Consider the following 12,885-nt stretch of genomic DNA (forward strand, 5'->3'; position numbering starts at 1 on the left):
ATGATAATTAAATAAACAATTCAAATATTCTCAAGTAAAAGCAATCCAAGAGACAATAAAAGTAATTCAGAGTCCTAAGAACAAAAGCAAACAGTAAAGCTGTGAGAGCAAGTGACCTGGAAGTTCTTTGCAATTACACATGCTCCCTGATAAAGTTATAAAACAATTTTTATGTCCTTCATGCTCAAAGGGCCCACAGCTGAAGACCAAATCAATCCACCTGTAGTCAAAGTTAAATTAAACTATTGTATATTGACTTTGTCACTGCCTTCCAAGTATTATTTGGTAGTATGGAAATGTGGGGGTTATCCCAGCCTTCTCCTCCCCAACAGTACCACCAACATCCTGGTCCACAGCAGGTTTTTTCCTTCTGTGTTTCACTTGTTCTTATCAAAAATCCTACTCCTGTCTTTTGTGGGCTTCATTTTTAAAGAAAGAATTTCTAATGTTGGACTGTGATAGTTCCCTTGACACCACACACAGGTCCAGAAAAGTTCCAGGGTGGGGTTTCAGACTCCCTGACATCCTTTTCTTGGGCCAGTATTTTCTTCACTTTTTAGCACCACATTTTAAGAAGGATGTTAACAAATTGAAATGTGCTCAGAAGAGGGAAACCAAGATGGTTAGAGGATTTGGGATCAAGACACACTAGGATAGGATCAATTGGGAATAAATATGAAAACAGCCTAGAAAAGAGTAGATTTGAGGTAAGGAGACTTGATAGATCTTCAGGGCTAACAAATGCAAAAGAGAATAGATTTGATATGCTTGGCCCCAAAGAGCAAAACTAGGAGAAAGAATAAATAGATGATGTAAAAGCAGTTTGGGACTTGGTTTGATTTAAGAGGAGAGGATGGTCCCTTTTTTAAACCCATTTAGAGATATGCTGAAGTTGAATGGGTAGTTGGATAGCCACTTCTTGTACCTGGAGGATTGTCCACATATATTATCAAGTTAAGTAGTCTTTAATTTCCTTCTGGCTCTGATGATTTAATTTGGAAGATGCTTATGTAATTAAAATTTTAATAATAATTTTGATCATTTGCCTTTTTTTCTTTAAAGCTGATTTTTAGTTAAACAAAGTTTTAGTTTTTAATAAACCAATATTATTACCTGGTCTTTAGTACTCTTCTTACCTCCCTGGCCCTCTGAAATGACTAAACTTTATTTTATTGGCTAATATTAATTGAAATAACAGTTTGACAGTGCTAGATCTATGTGAGTTATAGGTGCCTATTCGCACAGAGTATGGTTGAAGAATCCTCTTCCTTGTCATTCTTTGCCTGCTTTACCTTTTGAGACTTAAGTAGAAGACAGTTTTGAAAGGACTAGTTTCTTCTGATGATGGTATATAACTGCAAATGATGAAGTACTGTAGCCTTTGAAGAATTAAAATTGAGGAAACAGATGGAGGTTCATTACAAATGAGGAATTGTTCAGGAAAAAAAGTAATGTTAAGTATGTAATCAGAGAAATATTTGATCAGAAAAAAGACAAGACCGTTCATATGGCCAAAGTGATGGACAATTGATGGATAGTCTGTGTGTACACTGATTTCCAAAAAAAAAGGTCAAGAAGACATGAGGAAAGCCTTCAGGTCACCCCTACATTGTTAATGGATAGAGACTGTAGACAAGAGTCAAGTTCTGATAGGTTGTAGAAAGGAGTTCTCATATCAGTGATGATATGAGCTCCATTAGGATGTTTATAGACTGCTTCCATCAAAAGCACCATGTTGTGCCTCTGTCATGACTTGCTATCTGAATATTTAAGTGGAGGGGAAATGTAAAGGGCTAGAACTGAGCAATGCACTTGGATAATGAAGCACGTGAGACTAATTGCCAATTGGACAGTTCCCTATTAACTTGTTTGAAGGTTGACCCTCCCCAGCTGTTCTGTGCTGACTTGATTGGTGGGACAAAGAGGGGGAAGTGACTTGTGTGGGAGGAGTAGGAGAAAACTTGGGTGGTGGAACTCACTCGTGACCTGGCCTTGGAGGGTGATGGTAAAAGATCTAGAATAAAGACGTTTAGTGATCCTGACTCTGGCTGATTTCTGGGAAGATAGATTCCAGCATTTGGCGCCCCACCTTGGGCGCCATTTGTAACCTGTTCTCCTGACAGTTACAATCACTAGTCTGCCCTAGGCCCAACAGAGTAACCTTTGACCACTGACCTTTGCAGTGTGAACTCTACCCGGCTTGCCTCCTCTGAGGCCTTCAAAGGTCTCTGGCCACGATCTCTTGAATCCATAGCTCAACAACTGGTAGCGCACTCAAGAACAGCCACGTGCAATCTCAAAAGCCTTCATTATACCCACTCACATAATGCCCTGACTGATGCCCTGACTTGTTGGTTCCCGAGTGAACACCTGGTCAGGAGACCCACGTGTTCACAACCAAACTCCTTACCTCTTTCAGCTATCCATCTTGGCTTGGCCACCCAGGCTAGGGAGCCAGGGTAAAGAGCGCCAGGTTAAAGAGACCGACTGCTGCCTGCAGTGGGCTTATAAAGGGCCTGTGAGGTCACACACACAGCCAATCACCCATTACAAAGCTATCTCAACGTGGCCAAGATCCCACCTACAAGGCAATCCTAATATCCACAGAAATTACTTCTGGGCCTCAATCTCCCGATGCGCTGTGGTGCCGCCCATTTAAAGGGCTCTTACAGGGAAAAGTTATCTTTATAAATTCTTAATCTTTTTTAGATTTGACTTAAGATAGAAGATTCTATTTCTCTAGATTTCATTTACGGCTACTATAGTAAGATAAAATGCTTAAAAAGAGAATTTCATCTTTAAGGGCCATATGATTATTTAAAAATCATTCATTTCTGGTGTTGTTTACTATAGTTAGTCAAAATAAGTCCTCCATTTTAGTGTATGAGTATTTTCCATCATTTGTTCAATGTAGTCAAAAGCTTCAGAAAAATCTTGGTCAGGTCAATTGCATTTCAGTTTTCTACCTAAGATCTTAGCTTTATTCATCTAGAGAATCTAGTGTTTCACGAATAGAAAAACCTCTCTAGGGGAGCTCTGTGTAGGAGGTGATATGTGCCAGACAGGTCTAACCACCACTACCACCTTGAACACAACCTCTCCTTGGACTTGAATGGATAATAGCCCAGAACTACAGCTGCTGAAGGATTTCAGAAAGAAAATTCTTACCACCAAAGTCTTTGGCACCATCAAGTGGTTCAGCATTACAAAGGGATATACTTTTAGCACTAAAATAATGTTACAGAAAATGTACTACCATCTGCTTTTCCATTTCACCCTAAGGAGTCCATGGCATCTCTTATCTTATAACTAAAACCTCTTTTTATGCATTTGCTCCTTGACAGAAAAAATCCTCTTGTGTCTGTTATATCCTCAGTGCTTATTATATTGAGCTGTACATAGTAAGCAATTAATGCTTTTCCACTAATTCATTCATTGAATTACCAAAGCAATTGAGTTTCATAATATAACTAAACACCCTAAATTCTTAGGGATTTCCCTCCCAATTTTTTAGTTTTATTTTTTGTTAAAAATATATTTGGTACTTGTCTTTCTACTTCTGTGGTACAGATACTCTATATTTTTTTTTTTCTAAACACAGCGTAATAATAAATCTTTTTCACTGGCCATTTCTATACTCTGAGTTTGTTCATACTGGCTATGTAGGTTACTGCTTATTATAAGTCTGCCTTATTTAAAAAAAAAAACAAACTTCATTTCTCGATAAAACTTGAATGGGAAAGGGTGCCCATTTATTATTCTTAAGTTCTTGTAGAGTAATAGTCCAACTACAATAAGATCCTTATTTGCTATGTAAGAGGGGGAAAAAAAAATCTTGAGTAGTAGGACCTGGGGGAAAGGGAGAGAAAATATTTAATTTTTTTAAAAATTAAAAACCTAACGTTGTTTTAATCGGTGAGGTTTTTTTTTTTTTTTAATATTACTATTAATACACTTCAGAAAAGATTGCAGTGTCCTTTCACTTGCAGAATGTAGGATTTGTAAGATTTGTGATGTGAGTCTATGCCAAGTCTAATCTGACTCAAAAGCAATTATGTTATTAAGCATTGCACACTGCCCTGGTACCCATTGTGGAGATCATTCTTTAAATTCTATTGATAATTAACTACTTTATCATTCTACTGGGGACCTCTAACATGTCACGTTATTAAGCCATGAAATCCAAGAATAAAATATCTCTACTATCAAAACTAACTAGATAGAGAAAAATGAAACTCCAGAGTATCACATGCATTAAAAATGGAAATAAATGCTGAAGTTTCAATAAATACTACCATTTAGTCTTTTTATTTTAGGTGCTATTTCATCATTACTTAGAAATATTTTTACTTCCTTTAACTTCTTACGTAATATATCAAAGGCATCCATTCCAATTCTGTGCTAATAATGATTAGCATTGATGTTTGCATTCACTTCTTCCTATTTCTTTGAAAACTATATAGTTGAAGTTGAATACTAAGACAAGAATAGAGAGGTTGTGGGGGTAGAATGTGAAATTGTTCTTGATTTGGCATAAGAAATGAATGCTAATGAGTATATCAAACTTTTTTTTTTTTTGATTGATAGATAGGGGTTGAGGGAAGGAAGTGGGGAGGGAGAGGGAAGGAGAGAGGAAGTGGGGACAGAGAGAGAGAATCTACTCTAAAAAATCAGTTAGGCCTTGCCCTAGAGGCAGAAGTAGTCTTAATCTTCTCTGCCTTTTTAAAACTCCCTCCTCACTGAAGTATCTCATATTTCTTTGCTGCCTTTTAGTCTTCTAATATAAACTACAAAGTGCTTAGAGGATGTGCTTTCTTTACAAAGGAGGGGAATCTCTTCTTTAAATTTTTTTTCCAATTATCAGTCTTTATTTTTCATAACCATCCCCCAATCAAAAACAACAACAACAACAAAACTCTTGTAACAAATATGTACAGTCAAGTAAAACAAATTCTTATATTGACCATATCCAGAAATGTGTTTTTCTTGTCTCATTTTGGAACTTGAGTTTGTCAGTTCTCTGTTAGGAGATTGGGAACATTCTTTATCTTAGACATTATCTGGTTTCTAACCAACCATATAGTTGGTTATTGCATTGATCGAAATTCTTAAGTTTTTCACATTTATTTATCTTTACAAAATGTTGTTGTAAATTTAAAAACAAGCAAAAGGAGGGTACAGAATTTAACTCAAAAGATTGAATCTTGAAAAGAATTTCAGTCACTGTTGTGCCCACAACATGAAGATGTTATTTAGAAAAATAGGATGAGGAGGGCAAGCTAATTCTTAGTGCCCTTCAAATAATTTCTTATAGGCAATTCCTTAGTCCACTTATGTGTAATACAGATTCTGCAGAAAATAGTAAGGCTGAGAATGCTGAGGTTTTGAAAGTAGTCACAGTTGGTTTGTTTCATTTTTTCTCCTTGTGGGTAGTTGTTCTGATATATTAAGCCTATTCTCCATGGCAGGAATGTCTTTATTTCACATGTAAATCCAATGTAGTGTAGTGGAAAACACTCTGAACTGGGAATCCTGAAGTCTATGTCTGAGTCTGACTGCCACTAAGTCAATTTGACCTTGAGCCAGGCTACTGCTCTCCCTCTCTTAGTCTCAGTTTCCATATCTGTAAAATGAGGGGGTTGTATTAGATGATCTCTCCAAGGTCTTGTCCTGCTCCAGTCACCTGGCTCTCATTGTAGTCACCTGGCTTTTGTGCCTCAAACCACAATATGGAAATCAGACATTTGTTTTTAATAATTTGAGGGCGGAAATCAGGCTTTGTTCATTTTCTCAGTGTTAGCAACTTAGATTTGCATGGATTGGTATTTATTTTCAAGTTTCCATTTTTAGCCAGGTTTAACTATATAAGTAGTTAACCCTTGGAATGTTTTGTAATGAATTTACTGAAATATAGAAAACAAACATTCCCACTAAAATCTCTGAAGTCCACTTCTTAGCAATAATGTTGCTAAGAATATGCTGTTTGGAATATATTTTATACTTAAATATATGTTCATATAGAATACTCCATACGTAAAATTTCAGTTAATTCCAATAAAAGGTAAACTCTTAACTTTTAACTCAAATTAAAATAATCTCCTTAGAAGGTATTACAGAACATTGGCTACCACCCTTCCATGACTACCAAATTGTACCTACCATGTTCAAGTAACAATGTCAGGATTAGTAAAACATATATACTAGCTCTGACAGGGCATATTACCTGTAACCTTTTGAGGCCTCAGGAGGAAGAGTTTAGTTATTTCTAAGAAGAATATGACCTTTTCTTCCTGGTCACTTAGTAGTAGAGTTCCCTTCCTCTTTCCCACTTGAAAGTTGGTTTCTTTGTTGCCCTCACCACCATCCACTTGTTCAGAAAGAAATCTAGCTGTATTAATGTGTTTCTTCCTAGGACAAACACCTTAAAGGTTTTATTATTATTATTATTATTAATTTTTATACTTATAACATTTTTTGACAGTACATATGCAGAGGCAATTTTTTTTTTTACAACATTATCCCTTGTACTCCCTTCTGTTCCGAATTTTTCCCCTCCTTCCCTCCATCCTCTCCCCTAGATAGCAGGCATTCCCATACATATTAAATATCTTATAGTATATCCTAGGTACAATATATATGGGCAGAACCAAATTTTGTTGTTGTTGTTGTTGCAAAGGAAGAATTGTATTCGAAAGGTAAAAATAATCTGGGAAGAAAAAAAAAAAAAGCTCACAGTTTACACTCATTTCCCAGTGTTCCTTTTCTGGATGTAGTTGATTCTGTCCTTCATTGATCAATTGGAATTGGATTAGCTCTTCTCTATGTTGAAGATATCCACTTCCATCAGAATACATCCTCATACAGTATCATTGTTGAAGTGTATAATGATCTCCTAGTTCTGCTCATTTCACTCAGCAACAGTTGATGTAAGTCTCTCCAGGCCTCTCTGTATTCCTCCTGCTGGTCATTTCTTACAGAACAATAATATTCTATAACCTTCATATACCATAATTTACCCAACCATTCTCCAACTGATGGGCATCCATTCATTTTCCAGTTTCTGGCCACTACAAAAAGAGCTGCCACAAACATTTTGGCACATACAGAGATCCCTTTCCCTTCTTTAGTATTTCTTTGGGATATAAGCCCAGTAGTAGCACTGCTGGGTCAAAGGGTATGCACATTTTGATAACTTTTTAGGCATAATTCCAGATTGCTCTCCAGAATGGTTGGATTCTTTCACAACTCCACCAACAATCCATCAGTGTCCCAGTTTTCCCACATCCCCTCCAACATTCATCATTTTTTGTTCCTGTCATCTTAGCCAATCTGACAGGTGTGTATAATATCTCTGAGTTGTTTTAATTTGCATTTCTCTGATAAATAGTGATTTGGAACACTCTTTCATATAAGTGGAAATAGTTTCAATTTCATCATCTGAAAATTGTTCATATCCTTTGACCATTTATCAATTGGAGAATGGCTTGATTTCTCATAAATTAAAGTCAATTCTCTGTATATTTTGGAGATGAGGCCTTTATCAGAATCTTTAACTGTAAAAATGTTTTCCCAATTTGTTACTTCCATTCTAATCTTGTTTGCATTAGTTTTGTTTGTGCAGAAACTTTTTAATTTGATGTAATCAAAATTTTCTATTTTGTGATCAATAATGGTCTCTAGTTCTCCTTTGGCCACAAATTCCTTCCTCCTCCACAAGTCTGAGAAGTAAACCATCCCATGTTCCTCCAATTTATTTATGATTTCGTTCTTTATGCCTAAATCTTGGACCCATTTTGATCTTATCTTAGTATGTGGTGTTAAATGTGGGTCCATGCCTAGTTTCTGCCATAACCTTAAAGGTTTAAAGAGAAAAAATATATATTTTAAAAAACAGGTATAGGGATGGAGAGTATACCTTTGATTTCATTGGTAATTCCCACTAGCAGTGCAGGTTTTATGGCAGGTAATGGCCCTTGAGTCAGAAAGACCTGAGTTGCAACAATGAAGCTATATGACACCAGTAATGTCACTTCACCTGTAATGTTCTGATAGTCTCTTCAATTATTAATCCTTCTCTGGGAGGAGGTTTCTTTTCTGTATAATTTTTTCCTCTGTGAGCAGGTTTCTTGGGAGGCTTCTGGAGCCTCCAGCCAGAACGAAGGTAGAATCTCAAATCCTCTTCTTCCTGAATCCTGGCTTTGAATCTACTCGAGCTCTTGTCCTTCCCCAATCCAGATTGACTCCTTCCAGACTGCCGTCTAAACTCAGTCCCAGTCAGATTAACTCCTTGCTAATTGCCCTCCTCTTTTATCCTAGCAGAGAATGGGCTAGTGAGAATTCAGGGGCCTGTGGGAAACACTTCAACCAATGAACTTGCTCCCTCTAAAGGTACAAATTCCTTTAAACGTGTAAACTCTACCTCAGAACTCCAAAGGTGTAAACTCCCTTTAAAGGACCGAACCAAAGGTGTGAATTCTGAGCCAGAGAATTGTCCAGACAACCTGAGTTATCACCTTGCAATCCTAACATCATCTGTTTGCCTCAGTTTCCTCAGCTTTAAAATAAGGAGTATAATAGTACCCAGAACTGTTATTAGGGCAAAATGAGATAATATGTATAAAAAGTACCTAGCACAGTGCCTGACACATAGAAGGAACCACAGAAATGCTTAGTCCCTTCCTCCTCTAGAGTTGCCCAAAATACTGAGGTTAAGTGATTTGTTCAGAATCAATAAGGGATAGTACAGATAGTACATGAGGGTCTTAACTGATGTGTGATCTCTTTTGGGAGGGCAGTGAGGAGGAGAGGAATCTTTTCAATCTACTGGGTCCTAATAACTTACCCTAATTGCCTTCTTAAAGATAGTTCCAGCGAATTCTCAGAAATACTCATCCTATATTGACTCATGAGATGAATATTTTAGAAATAAAATTTTATTAAACATTGTTCTTTTTCTAGAGACACTTGAAGTATTTACATTTTAATAGTAGTACTAAAGCTATTAATCAGGTTTTTTTTCCTTCCCCCCCCTGAGGCTGGGGTTAAGTGACTTGCCCAGGGTCACACAGCTAGGAAGTGTTAAGTGTCTGAGATCCGAATTGAACTCAGGTCCTCCTGAAGTCAGGGCTGGTGCTCTATCCACTGTGCCACCTAGCTGCCCTTTTCTTCATTTTTGTAATTGTGGTTAAAGAATCTATATCATTAAAAGATTTTTTAAAAAAACATTCTTTGATTAGATTAGATTTTTTTGTGGTGATTTATTCTATTATTTTCTTCCTCCCCTTATATCTCCCCATACCCTTATTTTGCTTCCTTTCTCCCTTCCCACTCTTTTCTTTGCTTTCCCTTCTCTTTCTCTACTGTGCAGATTTCCTCTTCTCTTCTTCTCCCCTTTCCTCTACCTCTTCTCCTAATAGTTTATTCTAAAATTTTAAAAAAAGGAAATTAAACTCTCCATTGAATAGAAAAATAGTGGCATTAAATACATAGTAACTATAACCCCTCTTCACCTTTCTAATTTCAGAGTTCTTCAGTGTCCCCATCTGCCAGTTTCAGAACTGCAGAGAAGCACAGAAACTCAACAGACTATTCATCAGACAGCAAAAAACAGAAAACTGAAGAAAAGGAAATAACAACTCGTTATGTAAGCTCATAGCATCATAGTTGATGCTAGTCTTATTTTTCCGTGCTATATAATAATAGCCATTTTTCCTTTAACCATTTCTGCCTAAAACTAGAATTTAAGGAACAAAAAGCCTTTTTTTCAAAAAATGAAATGCTAAGTACTTGCTATAGTTTTTAGTACCATATCTAAATCCCTACTTTTTGAAGTGTCAAGTGCTTTTTTGTTTTTTTATTTGTTTCTCTTGTTTTTGTTATTGCTGCTACCGATTTAGGTAAAGAGTGCAAGTCTTTTCAGATGATCTAAATAAGCCAGGTTTTTTTCTTTCCATGCTAGAAATATTAGAGATTTATGAGTTGTTGTGCCCAGCTACAAATGGCAAGAGAAGCTAGCAGTATTGCAGTAAGTGATGGCTATAGGAAGCCAGGCTGCATTTTAGATATTCAGTAAAATGTAAATGAGACTATCCTTGAAAATAATTCAGATTTTCCAAGAATTATTCAATGACTGAGTAAGCTTTACCTCAACTCTATGGGATTACAGTGCTTGGAAGGGGTTTGTTTAGCTTAACTGTTTAAAAATATATTTCTCTTCTGAAAACAACAACTATAACAAATCTTCCCCATTGTCAATGCAGGACAGTGATGGCGAGAAGAGTGATGACAACTTGGTGGTTGATGTTTCCAATGAGGTATGTGTGTCTTTCTGATGGCAAGAATGGAGCCTCTCTTGTTTTCTGTTGTATGCCTGATGTGCTCATAAAATATTGGGACAAATGTTTCCTTCATTTCTGCTGGAACCCAATTGTTTTTACCTTCGGGCCCTTTTTAATGTAATTCTTATCTTTCAAGGGGCTGTGTGAGAGCTCCCTCAAACAATGTAGATCACAATCCCTTCCTGCCTCGGGAGATAGCAGAATGAGTGAGCCTGCCCCCTCCCGGCCCCCAAGTCATCGCCTGATAACCCGCCTCTTAGTGATGAGCTTCTCCAGACTCAGCCAGGCAGGCCCTCTGTTGACAGACATAGCACTCTGTTGCCAGTACATTTTGAGAAGTTTCCAGCCTGGGAAGGACTTGTCAGAACTTGTACTGTAAAGCTACAGTGCCAAGAACCAAACACCAAGCTTCACCTCTGGGCTGTGGTGTCAAAGAGTAGGAGACTTCAATAGAGGATTTATGGTTGTTATTGTCAAAAGCACTTAAGCTTATTTTTTCTCTTTGATGTGAATTGTGTTGAGTAAAACATGTAGCTTATGGTCATCTTACCAGAACTATTAGTAGGATCATAGAATTTGGGGGTGATTTTTGTTTTTAAAGAACTCTCATACATTCCTTTTGGTACAAGTCTAGAATCTTTTATTTGAGCATTTAAATGGATTGGGAATGTTTTGTACATAACCTATTAAACTCTCACAGATAAACACTTTTATCTCTTCCCTTCTTTCCCCTCCATCTCCCTGGACTTGTAGCTTTGTAGCTTTGTGACTTCAGGTGCTGCATTAATGTCCATGTTGTTTATTTGTAGGATCCCTCTTCCCCTCGAGGGAGCCCAGCACATTCTCCAAGAGAGAATGGCCTGGACAAGACCCGTCTGCTCAAGAAAGATGCCCCAATTAGTCCAGCCTCTATTGCATCTTCCAGCAGTACTCCTTCCTCAAAATCCAAAGAACTTAGCCTTGTAAGCAGCACTTTTTTGTTAAACTATCTTTTTCCTAGGATGACTTATTTCAAGATGGTTGGGTTCATTCTTCCTTCCCCCTTTTCCCCAGCATGGTATTCAGGAAAGGAGTATGGCTACTGAAAACTCCTTTTGTTCCCATCCAATAGATGGTTGATAAGACTTTAAGACTAGGGTCTTTTTAGAAGGGGGAGGATTTGTTTACCTGCAGATAAAGTATATATTTCTGTCATGTGTCTTTTTTTGCAAGGATAGGGATAGAGAGATGGAGAAATGAAGTGAAATGTGCTGTTCTGAAGATGAATAAGTATACCCTGGTGTTCCAGAGAGATTTTTGTGCTTGTGGTTTATGGTAAATTCACTTTTCAGCTTGGATGTGATTTTGTTGCTAGCTTTGTTTGAATTACAAAGCCATATTCAACTGCAATAATTTTCACTTCCTATCTAAAAAGTAATCTGTCACTTACAAGAGTCTACTTTGACTCCTACTACAAATCACAATGCAAAAAAAGCTGCTAGAAGTCAGAATCATTCCCCTTTTTGCCTTCTTTTTTTTTGTGGTTGCAGCTAATAAAGTATAACATGACCAATTAAGTCTCTGGAACCTACTCTTGAAGAAGATTTAAGATACATTTTCTTAGAAGATAACTGTTAGAGAGAAATGAAAATCCCTGTATTTGTGTACAAATTGGAGAATATATCTGGTACTGGAATATTAGGAGCCCCCCCCCCCCCCGCCCCTTTAATCCTTCATTGCTCTGCCCTTGTGTTGTAACCCTGTTTTAATGGAAGCTCCTCTGGTCTGAATCTTTATGACTATATAGGCTTGGTCCTTTTCTAATGAAATCTGCTAACCAGGAAGCCTATTATGACTTGGGTATATCCACCAGGAGCCAGGCTTAAGCCACTTACTCTTTAAACATAAGCCACCAGCAAGGAGTCAGTCACAGTCAGGTAGCAATGATTTTTGAGTCACAGTCAGCCACTACCCAATTCAGACCTGTTGCCTAGACAGGAATGATTCTGTCCTGCTGCTAATTCTAGCCTTTCAATCATCCCCTTCCATCCTTTCCTACATGCCGACTCCTTTGCCTTGAGATACTTTTTTTTTAATGAGCAAGGCACGTTTTTTGTTTTTAATCCAGTACAATTTTGGTTGTTCTATACTATTTATTCATTAACATAGTAATTCTAAATCTTCATAGGTAGTTTTAGAAGGAATATAAATGCCCTTGATTTTTGTCTCTGCTAGAATGAAAAATCTACTACTCCTGTTTCAAAATCCAACACTCCTACTCCACGAACTGATGCTCCAACCCCAGGCAGTAATTCCACTCCAGGATTAAGGCCTGTGCCTGGAAAACCACCGGGTGTTGACCCATTAGGTTTGTATACAAAATCAAGAAAAAACTCTGAGTTACCCAGTGTCTACTTTCTGAATATATTTGTCTTTTGTCTCTTATAACTTTCTTCAAGAGTATTGATGAATTTGCATGTGATATTTTGCTAGACAAAAGGGATTGTTACAAAACAATTTGAATGGAACCTATTGAAGCAATGAGTGGCTTTTCAAAGCATTAAAACAA

General features: G+C 37.2%; 1 protein-coding gene across 8 annotated transcripts in view; it reads left to right on the top strand.

Annotated features, from left to right (window-relative positions):
- Positions 1–12,885, top strand: part of LOC141550004 (transducin-like enhancer protein 4) — a 159,566-nt gene that overhangs the window by 131,612 nt on the left and 15,069 nt on the right. For 6 of the 8 annotated variants that reach the window (XM_074280120.1, XM_074280113.1, XM_074280119.1 and 3 more), the window contains 4 exons: positions 9,524–9,643; positions 10,260–10,313; positions 11,147–11,299; positions 12,552–12,684. In XM_074280120.1, coding sequence (XP_074136221.1) covers positions 9,524–9,643; positions 10,260–10,313; positions 11,147–11,299; positions 12,552–12,684 — 460 coding nt within the window. The remainder of the gene's footprint in view (positions 1–9,523; positions 9,644–10,259; positions 10,314–11,146; positions 11,300–12,551; positions 12,685–12,885) is intronic. The other 2 variants (XM_074280117.1, XM_074280118.1) reach the window with 1 other exon arrangement.

The sequence above is a fragment of the Sminthopsis crassicaudata genome, chromosome 1 (assembly GCF_048593235.1).
Source record: "Sminthopsis crassicaudata isolate SCR6 chromosome 1, ASM4859323v1, whole genome shotgun sequence".
Lineage (NCBI taxonomy): Eukaryota > Metazoa > Chordata > Mammalia > Dasyuromorphia > Dasyuridae > Sminthopsis > Sminthopsis crassicaudata.